Here is a 20,031-nt window from a genome sequence, read left to right on the forward strand (position 1 = left end):
CCAGCTGAAACGCGAGATTCCAAAATAGCTATAGTGCTGCCACTGTATTAGTATTTCGTAATAATTCACTTTTCCTTATGAGATGTGTGCACTGTTCAATGCTTTTCGGTATCTTCTTTCGTTTTATATATAAATAATGAAAATTTTCGCCTGCGTCGCTTTCTCCATAAAAACCAATACTTCGATAAATAATGAAAACTTTTAATAAAAAATCGCGCGATTTTTTTTTTAAATTTTCGACTGCGGCGCTTTTTCCATAAAAATCAATACTTCGATAAATAATGAAAATTTTTAATAAAAAATCGCGATGGTATAGCGAAATTTGCTATTATATTTTGGTTACAATATCTTATTTATATGAAAGTAAAAAGAAGAAGAAGAAGAAGCAGTGTATAGTGTAAACTGAGTATAATAGCGCAAATGAAATGTGAAATAAAGTGGCAATACCAGCGATTTGAGGTTATAATAATTGGGGTGTTCACAGTTCGTTCCAAATAGTGTCTCAAAATGTAGACGTCTACATTTTGAGACGTTTTCTAACCGTAAAATCTGTGGTGTTGTTGTTTCCCATACAAAATTGGAAAACGACGCCGTCTACATTTTGTCACACTCAAAGGTATGTTTTTTACGCGTCTACATTTTGCAACCTCGCAGCAGGGTTGCATTATGGCAATACTAATCNCCTCCCGACTTTTCCGCACCTTTTTTAGGGGTTGTTACCCCACCCTAGAGAATTACCGAATAAACATGTCTAATTACAATCATGTCCTGAATAGAAACATCAGAACAACGATTCAGAAAATAAATAACTGAGATATTTTCTTCCTGGACTACATCACTGACCAATCGTGGAAGCTGACCACCCTCGGACTAAACAAGTTGTATATCGTTATTTTTGGTCTATCCGCAGTATTCGGGAAGTAAAGATGTAGGACGTTCCAGATGTGCATTTGCCCAGATGGTTGCTATATAATGTGCTCTAAACAAAATTACTGTGAAAACTTGTTTTCACGAAGTTTTGTGGATGTGAAAAAGAAAAGTTGAGCATTTTTCTCAGAACCACCATCTTTTCATAAAGAATATCATTGTTTTAAAATCACAATAATTAATAGATGTAAATGAGAAAGCTATTAATAATCAAGAATCGCTTAAAATGATATAACGAAATCATGATGCAATAATGAAAGGTCTTGTACGTTGGCAACTTCTCGCTCTAATTCGCCATCTTGAACTACCTTAGGAGAAACTGTGTGGTTTCTTTGCTAATTTCCCAAAATATTAGAAAAAAATTCAAAACAAGCTACATTGATTCAATTTTCGTTGTTCGTTTTGATCTTATTCGCTGACATTTGTTTTGTAATTGCGTGAAATTGGGTAAGTATTGTAATAAAACCGAATTATTTTACAAATAAATTATAATTTTTCATTTATTAGGTCATTTCCTTAGTTTTTTCTGGCCCATGTTTCAATAATTAAAGGTTTGCTCATTAGTGACATTAGAGTTTTGATACTTCCTTAACTGCCTTACAAAAGATTGCACACACACATACGCCGATTTTGTCAAGAGGGAGCGAGAAAACTGTTCTGAGCAAACCTTTTATTATTGAATCATGTTTCTGGCTGACCTGTGCTAATGTTGTGATTAAGTTCTAATACATGTAAGTTACAACATATTAGCTGCGTTCACGATTTGCAGGATTTTCAAGAAGTCGTTCCCGGTCGCCACCTTCCATAAGGTTTATTAATGACGAAAAAAGCTTTTCCTGTAAATCCTGAAAATCGTCAAGTACCTGAAACAGGGCTATTATTTTGACTTTATTAATGAACCATTCCATTTGCAGTATTCTCTGGTAAACTGCAGCAGCGGCCGAATTTGATTGTATGCATCATCCAAAACAATCAGTTGTATGGAAGCTATAGGATTCGATCTTTGTAATTTTCACTAATTATTAATATTAATTAGGGATGTGCCGGGTATCCAGTAGGTATCCGGAATCCGGCTTATCCTGCCGTTTTTCTGTTATCCTACTGACTAAAATCCGGCCGGATTTCCGGATTTCGATAACAGAAGATTAAATTTAAAAATATAGTTCAGATTTTTTTTTTGTATATATATAATCAAATTTAGTAGTATCTAATTAGTAATTAGGTCCAAAAATTTATATATTTTTCATTATGAAAAGAAGCATTTCCGCATTATCGGGCAACAAGCTATTTCTATTTTCAACGTAAATGCTACCTGTTACACTAAACACTCTTTTCGCGTTTACTGAGGAAGCAATATATATATGAGAGAAAAAAATTTTGATATTGTTTGCCACTTACGTTTAAATTTTTATTTTTAAGAGTTTTCAATTAAAACACAGTTCATAATCTAACAAAACCCCTATAAACCAAACGTTTCAAACGTTTTTCTCAGAAAATTAGTTAGAACTTTTTTGAGTACACAGTTTTATAGCATATATATAGTCGCATTTTTCGTTATATGGAAGACATGGAATACACCCGCAACACCGTCGGCGAAAAAGATTCTAAAAAATCAACGGTAATTTTTAGCCACATTAAACTTGTATATCGTCAACTGAAATGCAAAATAACGTATCATCAAAAAATTCGAAATAGGGTTTTTTATTGATTATGATTTCACTACATCATATCACATATATCTGCAAAATTTTAAACTTCTGCTTTCAGAAATAACCAAGTTATAACCCAAATTCAAAATAACGTATCATCAAGTGCATGATTTTCTTAAACAAAATAACGTATTCTAAAGAAAAAAAAATAACAGAGTGTTTGATATTTTTTTAGAACACAGCTACCATTGATTTTTTTTTATTGTTTATGTCTTATTAAATGTTATCTCATACCTTGTTTATACCTACGCAAGAACCGAATTAACAAAAAGCTGATTTGACTCAACACATATTTCTTTCAAGTATTTATACCTCGGTCTTTATTGCGCACTCGATGAAGCCGTATTCAAAAGCAAACCAAATCTGCTGTTTTTATACGACATTTCTTTAATAACTAACTTGTGCGGTTGACCGAAATGGAAGCGAACAATAATTCGAATTTATAATAATAATAATTCAAATTTAAAAGGGGATGTATGAAGGAAGCCAGCCTTTTTTCACTTCCCGTCAAATGAAAGAGAGAAAAAATAAAAGTCACCTGGAACGCGAAAAACCACTTTCTGGAACTACTTCCATTTTTTTTTTAATGTTAAGCGCCATGGAGACGATCAAATATCTTTATCAACCGTCTCGCGTTTTGCTTGACAAAAAACAAGCGCACTTGCCTTCTGATCGTCGTGGTGAGCAAGTGCGCGGGCAAGAAAAAGAAATTGTTGAGTTAACGCGTTTATTTGAACGTTTGCGGGCAAGACACGAGCCAATCTCACACATATGTAATGCTTGACGTATTTATTTGATTGTCCCTGTGGCGCTTAATGTTCTTTGCTAGCTGTTTTTGTTTACAAATGCAACCCTGCCTATCGTTTGACACTTTTCATGAACTTGCAGGAAGAAAAACTTCGGTCTAAAACCTGCAACTTCTGACTCAGAGAGAGAGCAAAAGTGGTTTGACTTGCAGGTTTTTTGGGCACCTGGAACGCTTTCCTGCAAAAAAAACATGCAAATCGTGAATATCGTGAGCATTTGGAACGCAACTAGTAAAAACACTATCAGCTGATTGCCAGAAAATGCCTACAGCTGAGATCACCTGTTTTTTGGCATGTGCTCTTATCTTTTACAATTTCTTTCATTTTTATTACAATTTCTTTTATTTCTATTACAATTTATTCAAAATACACTAACACACTGAACCGAAAACACCAATACACTAACCTAATACACACCTAGAACCTGCCAAACACACACCTACAGCCTGCCAGAAAAAACGGTAAGAAGAAGAGTTACTTTACTTATGGAACTGTACGATGGTTATTACAGAAGTGGAAAGAACAACAAAAAAATAGTGGAAAATTAATAAAATGTGTTCTTTAATAGAAAATACTCGTAGTTATAATAAAAATACGCAAGGTCCTATTAAAATTAGCAAAAGAGAAGAAAAAAAAACGAATGAATGGGAAAAGATATGAAGGCTCATCGAAAGAAAGAGTTTGCGACAGAAAGCCAAGACAAATGAAATCTGGGTGCACGCCAAAATATTGTGAAAAAAGTTCAACTCGGCATTGTTCTATATTTTCCGAAAATTTGCGAAAGGATATATTTAATCGTTTTTGGCGGATGTCATGGGACCAAAAGAAAGTTTTTATAACCACTAGTGTTGGAGTTTACAATAAAAAGCGAATTTTCGTAGAAAATTCCCTGTGCTCATTTTCAAAATCATATTTTTTGCATAAAAAACAGTGCGCCATCAAGTGTGCAAAATATTTTTATCAACCCTCGGCCTTTCGTAAACTATGGTAAGAGGTTGGCTGAGTTCCAATGAATTTCATAGCACTCAATTGGGCACGGAAAATAAAAAAAAACTTGCAGGCTGAAAATCAAAAAAAAATCTAAACAGAGAAAAGAGTATCAGACTAGATTACATTATTTAAATAAATGGTTGGAGAACATCCCGAAACTAGAACCCCATTACCGACGTCAGTATACAAATAAATTGTATTTTCAATCGGATTTTAAATCGTATGCAAATGTGTATGAAGTTTATTCTCAGGACTGTGAGAGTCTAAGGAAATTGGTATCTCTCCTATATCTTTTCATAATTTTATGGAAATCTTAAAAAATAATTATTCTATTTTCAAACCAAAAAATTCATACTAAATCACATTCATTCCTGCATTACTGGTAATGCAAAAATGAATGCCCCACTTTCCTAGGTCATCGCCGTGGGGAAAAAAAATGCATTTTCGAATGTGAAAAGGGCTCTTTTACTGATTATTTTTTCGATTACTATACCTTACATTTTCCCACTGGGATATATCACATGAACAATATAATTGCCACAGAAAAGAAATAGAGGACATGAGGGAAGAAAAAAATAATAGGCCCTATCGCGAATTTCACATGAACAAATATTCCCAAAAATTATATCGCGAATTTCACGTGAACAAATATTCCCAAAAATTATAAAGCAAAACAAAAACAATTTTTCCCAATTTGTTTTTGTTGTGCATGTAAAATTGTGGGAACAATTTATTCACATGAAATTGGCGATAGGGCTGAATGATATTGAAAATGCTAAGGCAGGCTTATGTTCACTATTATGTATGGACATGCAAGCGGTAAAGCTTATTCCGCGTTCAAAGGCAAATGCATCCTATTACAAAATGAAACTTCAAGTTCATAATTTTACGATTTATAATGTCATAACCAGGGAACGGATTTTATGGAAATTGCCTTTTTTTCTGCTAAAGAGATAGAGTATATTCGATTAAGAATGTCCACGATTTAGCTTTCCCTGATTCCATATATACACATTTGATGTTGCCTTTTTTTTGCCTTTTTTAAGATATTTGCCTTTTTTTGCCTTTTCTACCTTTAAAATAGTGATTATAGCATTTACATTTTTTTTTTTAAGATTAAAAAATATACGCATGCCCATGCGGCTTATAGAAGCACAGGGACCTCTTGCCAAATTGGTGTTGAAAAAATTCAAAGCCGTTTTCTCAGCTAACGTAGGCTTGAAGACAATAAGGGGTGTGGATAAAATTGTAAAGGGCGAGGAAAACGCCCTTATTCCTGATAATATGAACGTTTCAAACGTTCCATATTTGAATTGGGCTCCACTTGTATCAACTTACGTCGAGCGCACATTTAGTACATTCAAGGCTTTTCTTCGCGAAAATCGAGTGAAAATGCTGCCAGAAAACTTCAAAATGCATCTTGTGGTTCAATGTTGCTACAACTATACAGATTTAAGTTTTATGAGTTAGAAAACCCGAAAGGATAAAATAGTTAAAGATTCAAAGTACGAATTTTTCATATAATGAAACTAGTTCATAGTTTTTCTCTTTTTACTTGTAATATAAACATTTCTAAAATAAATATATTTTTTGATTGTTCTTCGTATTTTCTGTCTTTTCTTAGTGCCTTATTTTGCTTTTTTTTGCAATACCTAGTGCCTTTTCCTGCCTTTTTCGCTATTTTATTTTGCCTTTTCCAGCCTATTTCGTTACTTTTTTGGCCTTTTTTATAGGTTTTTAGGTCCTAAAAATCCGTTCCCTGGTCATAACCCATAAATCTGAAAACTATGTCTGGGATGAAACAGAAGGCAATCTTGTTGCTTCTACTTTCGCAACCATTGTAATAAAGCATATAAAGAAAGAAATGTTTAATACGCCGAATGTTCATAATTTTATAATATATTCTGATGGATGCTTTTACCACAATCGAAATGCAGTGTTATCCAATGCCTTAATTTCGTTTTGTGTAGAAAACAACATTTCCATTGAACATAAGTATTTAATCGTAGGACATACACAAATGGAATGCGATTCAACCCACTCATTAATAAAACGAAAAATTAATAATAAACAAATAAAATTGCCTTCCCAACTACAACACGATTATTTCTTGGATTATGAAAACCTTCCAAAGCGGTACGTACTCATCTATTCGACCAGGTAAATAATACATAATTTATTTATTTTTTTAATATTTTTAATCTAGGGACGTTTTTCACCTTTCTCAGGAAACAGAGTTGGAGAACCTACAGTAAACATGATTCGTGTTTTGGCGTATGATATAACTGGATCCATATATTACAAATCGATGGCTGAGTGGAAGATTGACCTATCTCGGCAGCCAGTTCGAAAACGCCCTTTCTCAGAAAATTTTTGAACAACGCTCTATCCCAGAAAACTTTTCAAGAACGCCCTACTTCAGAATTTGATTGAAAAACACTGAAATATGGCTTTATTCAACCAAATTCTGAGATATTGTGTTTTTCAATCAAATTCTGAAGTAGGGCGTTCTTGAAAAGCTTTCTGAGATAGGGCGTTTTTGAACTGGCAGCCGAGATAGGTCGATCTTCCACTCAGCCATCGAAATCCTATCATTAAGGACGATTATCAGCTTCTTCCACAAAGGACTGCTAGAAATTTTGAAATTCGGCAGCCTAACCTAAACGGCTAAGAATTTCCAAGAAGAAATGGCAACATCTGCAGGACCTAAAACCTTTGCTTCCAGCAGACTGCCATTACTTTTGTGATAGTATACCCTTTGAGTAATTCGTAATTAGTAAATATTTTTTAAATTATATACAAAAATGTAATGAGGTACTTGTTTTTAGTTTAAACAAGTATTTATTAATAATTAAGAAATAAATAAAAAACACAAAATATAAACAACCTATAACTCCTTTTTGTAAAAAAAATAATAATTTTATTTAAATTTTTATTTTTTCATACAGATTTAGATTGATGATACGTTATTTTGTTTCAGAAAACAACAATGCACTTAAATTATTATTTTTTAACTAAATATGTTTCTAGTTTCACGTTAAAACAGATTTGAAAATTTTGTTTCAATAGGTCCATTCCTATCTTTTCGGACTAAAATCTGAAAAGTGTCGAAATGCAAGAGCGTAAGCAAAATGCGCTCACTAAAAGAGAATAACAGGAAAAAGTAAAGGAACGCAAAAAACCAAATTTTTAGTCCAAAGAATAGCAACAACAAAACTAACGTCAAGTAAGAATAGAAATGTGTGTACAAAACACATTCACACAAGCACAAGCACTGACTATATCAACTATTTTTTGCCTCCTTCCACTTTCAATTCACTTTTTTACTTTTTAGATTATTCTCACCTTTGTGTATTCTTTAATTTCCGTTAATTCGGTTGAGTTTGACACTTTTCAAAATTTTGCCAGCAAAAATTCTTCTGACTAAATCTGACTACTTCGGACTGACGAGATTCACTCTCACTGAGTATTGCTCTCTCATTTTTGCTGTCATCTTCGAGTTAAGGTACGCTTTTTGGACTAAATCTGACTACTTCGGACTTTTNCTTTGTGTATTCTTTAATTTCCGTTAATTCGGTTGAGTTTGACACTTTTCAAAATTTTGCCAGCAAAAATTCTTCTGACTAAATCTGACTACTTCGGACTGACGAGATTCACTCTCACTGAGTATTGCTCTCTCATTTTTGCTGTCATCTTCGAGTTAAGGTACGCTTTTTGGACTAAATCTGACTACTTCGGACTGACGAGATTCACTCTCACTGAGTATTGCTCTCTCATTTTTGCTGTCATCTTCGAGTTAAGGTACGCTTTTTGGACTAAATCTGACTACTTCGGACTTTTTCTGACTATTCCTGGGAGATAAGGAACTCAACTAATATCTCAAGTAGTTTCCATTTTATATCGTTTTTTGCTTGTCCTGTAAACTTATGAATAGTGATGATACGTTATTTTGCATTTCAGGTGACGATATGTATAATTAGACTAAAATTGAAGGGGCTATAAAACTGTGTGCTCAAAAAAATTCTAACACTTAAGTTTGCATTTTGGGTGAAAATTTGTTGTATTTTTTTGTAGTTTTCTACGAAGTTTTAAAATTGGGGTTATATGGGTTTTGTTAGAAATTGAACTGTATTGCAAATTCCTAAAAAATAAACCAACATGAGTAAGAAATAATATCACTTTGAAATGGGGGTGCTATTGTTATTGCCGATATTGTATGTATATAATAAATTTTGTACAATTAAAAATCAAAGTGGATTTACTAAAATGAACACAACGTATTAATTATAATTCTAAAATGTATCGTTAATTTCGAAAACAAAAAAAAAATCAAACATTAAAAAGTAGTCAGTGAATGCTGTATGACACGAATTTGAGTACGTATACGTGCGTAATGTATAATTACTTATATGATTCCTCAAACATTTCCTTATATAACATTTTGGAACACAAAAAAAAAAATTAGTTCGAATATATTAGGTTTGATAGCTGTTGGTCATACCAATAATGCCTCATACTCAGATTTATTAAATCAGTTCGTGTTCTCCGAGAAAAAAATGTCACGATCCAAAAATCTGGAATATAGCGGCCAAATCTTTTCTCCAAATTTTGAAAATGTATCGTTTTTTGGCCTATATTTTGTTGAAAATAGCGTACAAAGCAAATATAGGCCAAAAACGATGAATTTTCAAAATTTTGATAAAAGAATTTGGATGCTGATATATGCGCATGAGAAGCACATTTGAAAGAGGGGGACAAAAGAACACACCACACGTAAATGCACTTCTCTATTTGGCATGTACAATATAAGGGAAACATTTAAAATGCATAAGGGATACTCATGATTCAATGGGTAGATTCAGAAGGCGCATCAGTTGAGCGCAACCGTTGCTAAAAAAATCAGTCATCGTAATGCGTCTTCTGAACGGCTTGATACATTAGCTGTCAAATTCAAAACACACAACATGTCTCAAATGATCAGAAAAATATTACGATATTTAACACGCAACTGCTCAGTTGATCAGAAGTATAAAACAACACGTTCAGAAGGTGCAATCGCAACAGTTACTGAGCTGTTGCGCCTTCTGAACGTGCCCAATAATACAAGGTTTGATAATTATTGACAGCCGCGGTTTGGCTCCTTTAATTGTGAGGGACATGAGATCATTCAACCTTCTCCGAAGCCTGGTTTCGGACTATGCTTTAATTACGAAATAGCTAACAATACGTCTTTTTCGGACTATTACAAATTTTTTTTTTCATGTAAATATATTTATTTTGTTTAAAATAAAATGAAAGTCAGTGTTTTAATAAATAAATGTTTCAAAACTGGATTTTATTTTATTTCTTCACCTGTACACATCGATATTATTCAAAGGATCTTTTAAACGCTTAAGAAAAACGTTCAAATTTGATTATCGAACACATGCACTTTCTATTTTTTTATGCAAATTTTACTCTTTTATTAAATCCCAAATATTTAAAGAAAATCTCCCCTCAAAAAATTTCAATGTGGCAAAGCTATGCTTAATGTTTACATCTGGAGAAATGTTAAAAAATCTGCTTTATAATGAAAAAATAGTAGTAATGAAATTACCTTCCTTTTTGTATCATGATTTTAATTATCTACAAATTTATGGGACTACGAAGACATATATCGTCACCAGTGATCGAACTTTAAAAAAATTCCGTGGTAGAATCTGGGAAAAAATGTGGTAGATCTCTGGGTTTGGATCAAACTTTGTGCAAAAATTAAAAAAAATCTGCAAGGTTTCACCTAAATGGCAAACTTTTTAATTAGAATCTAAAAAATTTAATTTTAGTATAATAAAGTGCAAGATTGAAGTTGCTAAAAATTCCGTTGAGTTTTAGCAATTTTTTTCCTTGACATTGTAAAGCAGCTCCTTCCATATTACGATACCTTTCCAACATATTTGAAGAGATTTCTGCAACTTTGCGGAGTGCTGCCAGCTTTTCTCTTATTACATCACGAAGTAGCGAACAAATGTAGCACGTTCCAGAAACAGCTAATTGGGTTGCCGATTTTGACAATTATCAAGTAAAAGTAAACAACGCCTCAGAAACCTTAGGTGCACTTAAATTTGCCAATACTTTCACAAAAATCTCCGTTTTTTAACATTTTCGCTATTATTTCTTTTTATAAATTATATATTTTGCAATTTAACACAATAAAACCGCGTTTTCTGTCGAAAAATTGAAAAAATTACTAGTTTGTAGTTTATTACTTGAGAAATTTCATCGTCGCCGGGAATCCAGAATCTTGTATTATATCATTCTTGTTTCCATATCGTGTTTAGTGTTGGACAATTTTTGCTCTTAAAATTATGAAAATTGTTTCAAGCAAAAATAAAATTACTCAAAAGCGCGAATGTGTGGTAGATTTCAGACCTTGAGTGGTAGATGCTCAAAAAAGTGGCAGATCTACCACAATGTGGTAGAAGTCCGATCACTGATCGTCACCAGAAATGTAAAAATACGTAACAAACATCGTCGCTGAAGAAGAATATACACAATCAGACTTGTATGCATACTTGGTCGCATGTCAGCTCGGTATACACCTATGCGACGCGTTGTTCAAACTCCATTTCGTCGTAATCGTTGAAGTGGGCGAACATCACGGCATACGGATCTACTTCAACTATCAAAGGATCTAACTTTTATTTAAAAGTAGTTTTAATATTTAGTAATGTCGAAATATCCAGAATTGCGGGTTATAAAGCTATATAGCCTCTTTTATTTCACTTATAAGGGTTGGCCGAAGTTATAATTTATCACATGTACACGTAGTACATGCATTACATTTGACAAGAAAAGAAAGGCATCCGCCCCTCTTCTCCAGCAACACGGAAAGGAGAATTCTAGTTAGTATCGGTTATAATCCCTAAGCGCGGCCCTTATGTTTGGCGGGCCCACTCTTCTCCGGCAATACGGAAAGGCTCAAGTGAGTGACTTCATCTACTCAAAAAAAGCAAAAACGAATGCCAAAATTGGCCTTCAAGAACAGGGCTCCCTAGGGGCCTATAAGGGCGGTTTATGCCCTCTCTAAAATGGGGTGTGGGAGGTACCACGCCCCTACAGCTCCGCCCATCGCGCATACAACGACAGACCGTCCCCAAAGCTTCCGTCATACATATATGTATGTGTTCGTATCTTTATTAAATATGCGGTTACATAAAAGTACTAATAAAAAATTAAAACTAAGAATTTGTTATTTTAATGATTTATCCTTATACATACATAAGTCGTTTACACGGATTTCAAATCGTCTATCTGCTCAGCCAGATGTATAACCCTACGATCATTTGACAGGCTTGAGTGCCAAAGATCGTGGTGCGCGTTAAAGTCGCCAACTACTATACGGTTTTCACCTCTGAGTAGCGCACCTATTTCAGGGTGATATCCTGCCGGGCAGCTGGTAAATATTATACGTTGAATATTTCGAGCTCAACATCGCCTGACTGGATAGCAATACCCTGACATTCTGTGGTGCGTGATGAACGCTAAAGCTGGATTTACATGAGGCGATTCAGCATTGCTTCAGAGTAGACAGCAAGTCAACTTTTGCAGTCGATTATCGCCTGTCAAAAAATCGCCTTATGTAAAGGCAGCTTAAGCCTCCACCATTGTCTCGCTTGCGATCTCGACGGTGCACGTTGCATCCGGCGCAATTCAACAACGTCGAATTGCCGTGCAACTTTGTCTCTTGGATTGCAGCTATTAATATTCCATGCCTTCCCATGAAGATAGCTATCTCCACGTTCTTGCTCTGGAGTCCGTTACAGTTGAATTATAGCACCTTTTTGTGCCTTGGGAGACCAATTGTGATGTGTAGAGTTAAGGAATTGTGTTGCCTGTCGGTTCCCTGTGGTATGTGCTGCAAAAGGGGGTGTTGCCTTGTGGTGGTGGTTGGCGGCGTCGCGGGGGAGGTATGCGACTGGGCATCACAGCAGGGGCCCACTCGTCCAATCTCGCGTGTTGCGAAGTCCTGAGCATGCCCTAAAGTGGCACCAGCCAAGGCAAGAGTTGCACTTGACTGATGTCACGTTACGGTATATTCTGGACTGACAAACCGAGCAGATTGTCGGAGGGGCTAGGAGTTGCCGGCGGCGGTGTGTGGGTGCTATTGTTTTTGTTTAGGTGTCTATTGTTGTGTTGTGTTGGGGTGTGGGTGTGTTGGTTCTGTGCTGCACGGGCGGGTGGTGGTTTGTCGTGAAGGCGATCCAATTCGCACAGCATGGGGCCAAGAACGCCGTTGTCCATTGCCGGTGCGTACGTAGGCCCGAGCAGCTACGTAGATGACTCCACCCGTCACAGGCATTGCACCTGACCGAGGTGGAGTTTGTATGCAGTCGTCTCTGGCATACGCAGCAGGTGTAGATTTCTGGCCCTGGATTTGACTCTATGCCAGCCCCGAGCAGAAGGGTGCGGAGCAGATGTAGCCCTAGTATCGAGCAACGTTTGATGGATTTCGCCGATCTAAACGGGGTTAGATCGCCGAAACAACAGCCCTTGGTCGGGTAAAAGCCGAGTCTTTCCGGTACGTGGAACCGGCTGTCGTTCTCTTTTCGTGTTCAGTTCTAACATAAACGCAAAGGGTGAGAAAATTTTGTGTTCGTTTCTTTAAGTTTCACACCCTTATAAGGCAAAATAGGAACATTCCCAGCCGCTTGACGCTTTGCCAGGAGTGATGGTTGTTTAAGACGACATAATTGAAATGCGTGAGCTAGACTAGGACAAGATGGCAAAAACATACTCTTTTACAAGGTTGACTGTAACATCAAATGTATTTTGCACCGGAGAAGGGCGAAATTTTTTTGGAAGAAATGAAATCACCATTGGATATGCATTCCAGTATACTCCTTACCAGGGATGAAAAAGTAGGTACAATTATACCTTTTTCCGACGTTTGATGACTAAAAGGTACATTAGGTACAGTCACTAGATTTTAGGTACAATCATCTTTTGATCAGATGCATTATTAGTTTTTTTCCTTTACCGTGCTAATATATTTACTTGTAGGTACGGGAGAAGTTTCGCTTTCATTTTGAAGAATAAACAATTCTAAAGAAAAGTGGTCAAAAGGAAGACATAAAAAAAAACATATTATGTATTATCTATCTTAAACATTTTACATTGCATTTAGAGCAGGCACTACGAAAATTTAACACTTAGCTTCGTATTTTTTTTCTATTAATTTTAACGCTTATTTTCACTAAGTCAAATTCAGTGGCATTTGCGGTCAAATGAGTGAAATGGGACTAAAAACTGGCCTTGGTTTGATTTAGATCAGAATAGGCCTTCATTGTCAACTGGGACTAAAAAATGGTCTTTGGTTTGATTTAGATCAGAACAGGCCTTCAGGCGTGTACATGCGCTGCTAAGGCGGCTATTTGTAAGTTTTTGGCCCATAATATCATCGATAAAGGTAGGGATAAAGGAAAGAAAGTTGTGTCAAAATAAGCCAAAAACTTTTGTTGTCAAAATATTACATTGTGAAAACCAGACTTATTCATCCATACAGCCCAGAGTCTAGGATGTCTTCAAATTTCATATTTTTAGATGAGAACTACAGCTATTTGACCCATACTCGCTTTTTGATTTCTGGAAATATATTTAAAATGCTTTCGAAGTTACTTACGGCACATTGATTATATTCTCTAGATTTGCTGCACCTATTAAAAGGAATCGGATAAATTATATCATCGATAAAGGTAGGGATAAAGGAAGGAAAGTTGTGTCAAAATAAGCCAAAAAATTTTGTTGTCAAAATATTACACTGTGAAAACCAGCCTTTATTCATCCATACAGTCCAGTATCTAGGATGTCTTCAAATTTCCAATTTTTAGATGAGAACTACAGCTATTTGACCCATACGNTTGATTATATTCTCTAGATTTGCTGCACCTATTAAAAGGAATCAGATAAATTAGCAGACTTCCTGTTGTTTTATAAAAAGCTGGATAAAGAAGTATAGTTCGCAAAGTGTGTTTTTTGTCTTTTTCGCCAATATTTTTCAGTAGTCAAAATTAGACAAAAACAATGCTTATCCGATTCCCATTAGTCTATAGTCTATAGATATAGGCTCAGTTGAAAAACCTAATCATATTTAAAGTACATTTATCTTTTGTATTCATGTTTTAAATAAAATTTATAAAAAAAAAACTACAAATGAATGATGTAACTTTTTTTTAGGTACAATCTGTCTCATTTAGGTTCATTTATTTTGTGATATTATGTACAATCAGAAATTTCCATTTTTCATCCCTGCTCCTTACCATTCAACCTCTTTTATGGTTTTTATTTATTTATTTGATATTTTTAACACGAATTTACGACCACAGACTATTATTCAATGTAGTCAAGAATTGTAGCTAATCTCGGAATTATTTACAAACGCAAAACCGCCAAAAACTTAAACAACTTTCTTTGAAGTTTCATTTGCATTGTTAAATTTTTTGTAGCAAAAGTACTTCAGTTAAGGTGCGGTTAAACGTGGCAATGCAAGCCACACGCATTTTGCTGTCAAAAATCGAAATCGGAATTATACTTTCCCGTGTAAACAGCCAGAAAGTCCTTTTTGCAGATTTGCAGAAATCACTGCAACTGAAATTACGCAAATCGCTTTCGAGAAATAATTTCGACTCGCTCCTGCTCCACCAGCAATTTTCATTTTTGCTGCAAGTGCTGTGAAACCAATCGAGTGTTGCCGTGTGACACGTTTTTTGATGAATTCGTATAAACTTATGAAAATGCGAATGTTTTGTGCACATTTTAGCAGGTTTAGTAATCCTTTCAGGTCATTAATTTTGTTATAAGCATAAAAATCTCTGGTAACATAGTTGAAAGTGGACTTGTCTGCATTCACCGTGTAAACAGACAAAAAGTAGTATCGGAAAGCTTGATTTACAGAAATAAAAACTGCTTTCGAAAGCGACTTTAGGCGCAAGGTGTAACTACTCCTGCAATCTCTTTTGAAATTTTTTAAGTTTGACAGACTTTTGAGCAGGACTTGCACTTGCCACGTTTAACAGCTACTTTAGGGCTTTTTGCTTTCACAAATTTTCATTCGTTCAGTTAGGGCTTTTTGAAAAGTGGCATAAGTTCGCTAGTTTATGAGTTACGGTTCTAAATTTTTTAGGGAACATGGGTTTTAGTATAGACTTCTAGACCTTTTTACATTTCATCAACGATATGTACATACATAGCTATGTGTAGATATTTACATAAATACATATCGCCAACTGAAATGCAAAAAGACGTAACAACATCGTAACTGAAATGGAAAAAGTCGTGAGAAATTTTTTTTTAATTTTTTTCATAAAATGATGTGAGAGTTGTAATTCGATAATCCATCATACTAATCAAAAACTGAATTTTGCATTTTTTATTAGTTACGACTTTTAGTATTTCAGCGACGATGTTTGTTACGTCTTTTTGCATTTCAGATGACGATATGTATAAATATTACCTACATATCTATAACTAATAATGTATTTCTTTTATAATTCCAGAAGCAATTCGCGCAGTCGTTCTCGCAGTGCTTCACGCACTCATAGATCCCGTTCACGAACTGCTGCTTCGGCAAGCCGATCTCGCAGCCGAAGTCGTTCGATTTCGCAAGCTAAAAGTTCACGCAAGTCGCGAGATGTCGCTTACAATAGTAAGTCACGAGAGAATGGACGCGGCGCTACAGAGAATGGTAGCACCTACCATCGATACAGTGAGGACGAACGCAATGGGGGAACCGGAGGTGGCTCACCATCACCAAAGCGACGCTATGATGATTCTGTGTCGCCATCACCTAGACGTAACATTCCGACAAAGCGTAGTCGGCGTGGCGATTCATCACCATCGCGATCTAGTTCGCGCAGAGATTAGCAGACGAATGCTATAGCATTAAAAATCACTTATAGACACTGAGCTTAATCTTCAATGCTCGGTCGACGCAGTGCATGACTAGACAGTTTTAATCCTTTCTCTCATTTAAAATTGAACTCGCTCTTTAAATTCAAACAGTTGGAAATCGAATTCCTGAAATTCGACTATTATGCCGTGTGTCGTTTTAAGTAGAAAAACTTAAAAATGCTATAAACTGACTTCTTAAATGAAGATTCAAACATTGTTTTGGAAACATAAACAAATGTATTTACCACAAATGAACAACCATTACAAAGTCTGAAAACATCTATAGGCAGTGAAATAAGCTAAAAATTGCACACAACTTACATTTTGTATCCATTATAATTTTGATATTTTTTAAGCTACTCAATTTAAGCAGTAGATTTATTGAATAGGTTAAACTAAATCTAAGCTCATTTCAATTGAATGCATATTAGGCCCGCAACGCTAGTATTTACATACATACATACCCAGTCGGAAAAGTAGTAATGCATTAGATCCGTGATAAATAATATAATATGAGTTCTTGATAATATTACTGCTAACTATGTAATCAAAATTCCAATGTATTCAAAAAGTTACAAAAATGCATATTAAAACACATTAATTTCTCTATACTAGGTAATGCAAAATTGAATGCCCCAATTTTCTTAGGACATCGTCCTGGGGAAAAAATGCATTTTCGAATGTGAAAAGGGTTGTTTTACTAATTATTTTTTCGATTACTATACATTACAATTTCCGACTGGGTACGTTTAATAAGCCCAATACGTACTGGCGAAGGCGATTTGTCATGATTACCTTTTGTATAAAATTGATTTGTTCATAATTTTTTTTCTAAATATTCAATAAAGGCTGCATTCATTGTAGGCTTGTCATAAACTCTGGAACTGAGTTTGAAAAGCGTAAATTGGTTTTTATTAAAAAATCTTTATTTTTTTGGAATTGGAAAGTGTATTTCATACCTATTTTTCATGATAAAAATAAATGTCGGGGTTTTCGTGGTTGTATCCATGATAAAATTAGAAATAGGCAGAACCGCTGAAAGGCACTTTTAGCATTCTTTGCGTTTACAAACAATACAATTCTAAAATTTAAAACTCAAACAAAACATTTTCATTGTCAATCTCATAAAAACAACAATTTTGATAAATTAAACTTTTTATTCTCAAGTTATGAATTAAAGTTCATAAAAAATCATGGCCGACGAATTGAGATGACGGTTCTACCTTACTTTATTTTTATCATGGTTTTATCCCCGGTTTAAGGGAGCGTGCATTCGAGTTTAAATAAAAGTGGGAGTGTTAATTTTAATGAAAGAGTTTCATGTTCTATGCGAAAATTTGAGCGACTATTTCTTCATCACCTGTTTGATCAATATAAAATATTTGATTGTGCACTGTGTAGCTCGACTACAACTGGAATACCTTTTCTTTTTTTTTGTATTTTGTTTAGAATTTCGCGACATTTTAAAGCAACACCTCTTTTCTAAAGGATTTTTAAGTTAAACCTGGTAATTTCACTAATAATTTTCTCGCATAAAAAATACCACGCACATTTGTTTGCATTGAAATAGCTGTTTTAAAAACTCGTTCAATATCTATTCGCTTTAAGACAGTGCAGATTTATTTGTTTTTTTAATTTCACTATGTTTAAATAATTGAAAAAAAACATACATGTGTATATATTTGTGTTCGTATGGAATAGTAGCTTATGTCGGGAAGCTGGCTTTAGTATAATGCAGAATTATTCTTTAAACGACAAGGAATTTTTTGATGAGACTTAATAAGAATATTGACTTGCTAGTATCGGAACTATTTCATGTACGTTTACTTGCCAAAAGTTCTTCAACGGCTCGGCGCCAGTGGGTCATTCGCAATCGTATGCTAAAGTCAGCCTTTCGACATAAGCTACTATTCCACATATTGAACATTTAAACTAACTATAACTTACTATAGTAAATAAAAAAGGACGACATTAAAAACTTGAAATGTGATAAGGAAATTAATCAGCGGCAAAAATATTTGATCAAACTCCAATTTGTGAAGTGAGAAATTCGATATCTACACTTATTCTAATTTTTGACAGTTACTATTTAGGTTCTTCCACTTTAAGAGAATTTTCAATGTAGTTTCCACTTAAAGAGAAAAGTTGTATCTAAAGCAGGAAACGTTGGCTCATTCCACTATAGTCGTAAACCGATGCGCTAAAACGAACTCTTTAAATTTAAATGTAAACTCTTCAATTAAGCAGGGATTAGGAACGAACATTCTGCTTTTTTATTTATAACCACCTATTTTCTACTTTGTTTTCTTTTAACAAAAGCAATATTTCCTTGGATGCATATTCACTAGGTTTCCATCCGCAATTAACCGACTTTCACGTCACTTAAATCACGAGAAAAGAAAACAATTCCTCCGATTCTAACAAATTCTTTTTCGAGCCTCGGTTAGGTTCTTAATTTTTTATTGTACATATAATCTGCACATATTTTATTGACTCGCCCGACGCAAAATATACTTTATTTTTAAGGGAAGCAAACCTTGCTACGTGGCAAGAAGATTTGTTAGAATTAGTTTAACTTGCCTTTACTCTTGCCTAATCCAAAAATATACCAGAACTATCACACAATATTTTGACTTACCGCTCTATTCTAAAAGAGTCACAAAGCTTAGCTCATCACTCTTGTGATTTCTAGTGCGCCTCAAAAATTCGACTTTAAGTGCTAAAAAAGTACACAAAAAATTAACACCCCTACTCTAGAACCCGAATTTTCGTAATTCGTAACAGCTATCGTTCCAGCTATCACTTGTTTTTCGAAGACAGCTGTATGAAGGAAAACAAAGTGGAAAGGAATTATAAAAACATTCATTAAGTGCTTATTTATGGTAAAAATGTTTTATTTTACATATTTTGAGAGAAACTATGGATTCTATCGCATTTGCAATTATAGCAGCAGAGTAAGAGCGCGCTATAGAAATGAGTTCACAAAGATATGTGGAGGTGTCGGGCATAGTAATCAGGGACGCATCTATGTCAGCTTCTGATTGAATTCGGACGCGCTTAGGGATTATGACCCTTACTAAGTATAATTCTCCTTTCTGTGTTACCGGAGAAGAAGGGCTTCCGCATGTCAAAGGTATACACCATTTCTTGTGCATATAACTCCGGCTACGCCATCCACAGTATTTTTGCACAGAACCCACATCGAAATTTACAGAAAAGTGCATAGTGTAAACCGAATTTATTAATAAATTATTGGTCGGAAATTTTAAACATTTATTTAAAATTAAAGTTTAATCCACAGTATACAGTAATCCAGATAGACAAAACAAAAAATTTAAATATGCTTATTTGACAATTTGTTTGAATTTCAGTATTTTCTTATAGTGAAAAATATTTTCAAGTCACATAAAATAAAATAACCATGAACCAATTAGAACAGATCTGACCGCTTGAGAAGCAGCCGGTTGTAATAGCAATTGATAAAGGTGTGTGACGTTCGTAATTTTGAAGTTTGCTATTTCTGTTTTGCTGCATTTTGTCGATGGTTTGTTTCAGTGATTTTTAAGCGATTTTCAATAAATTTTTTGTGCAAATGTAATTAAAATGAAGTGCGCGGTGATTGGTTGCAAAAATAAGTACAAAAATACTAATTCGTTAGCACAAACATGTGCTAC

At 34.6% G+C, this 20,031-nt stretch overlaps 1 protein-coding gene across 1 annotated transcript in view; it reads left to right on the forward strand.

Annotated features, from left to right (window-relative positions):
- x16 (x16 splicing factor) overlaps positions 1-16,724 on the forward strand; it is a 34,971-nt gene extending 18,247 nt beyond the window's left edge. Inside the window, exon 3 of the mRNA XM_017624697.1 lies at positions 15,964-16,724. Within this exon, the coding sequence (XP_017480186.1) occupies positions 15,964-16,330 (367 nt within the window). The 3' untranslated portion in view covers positions 16,331-16,724. The remainder of the gene's footprint in view (positions 1-15,963) is intronic.
- The last annotated feature ends 3,307 nt before the right edge of the window (positions 16,725-20,031 follow it).

This window comes from Rhagoletis zephyria, unplaced genomic scaffold (assembly GCF_001687245.7).
Source record: "Rhagoletis zephyria isolate East Lansing unplaced genomic scaffold, Rhagoletis_zephyria_1.1 Rzeph_scaffold_00003, whole genome shotgun sequence".
NCBI classification, from domain to species: domain Eukaryota; kingdom Metazoa; phylum Arthropoda; class Insecta; order Diptera; family Tephritidae; genus Rhagoletis; species Rhagoletis zephyria.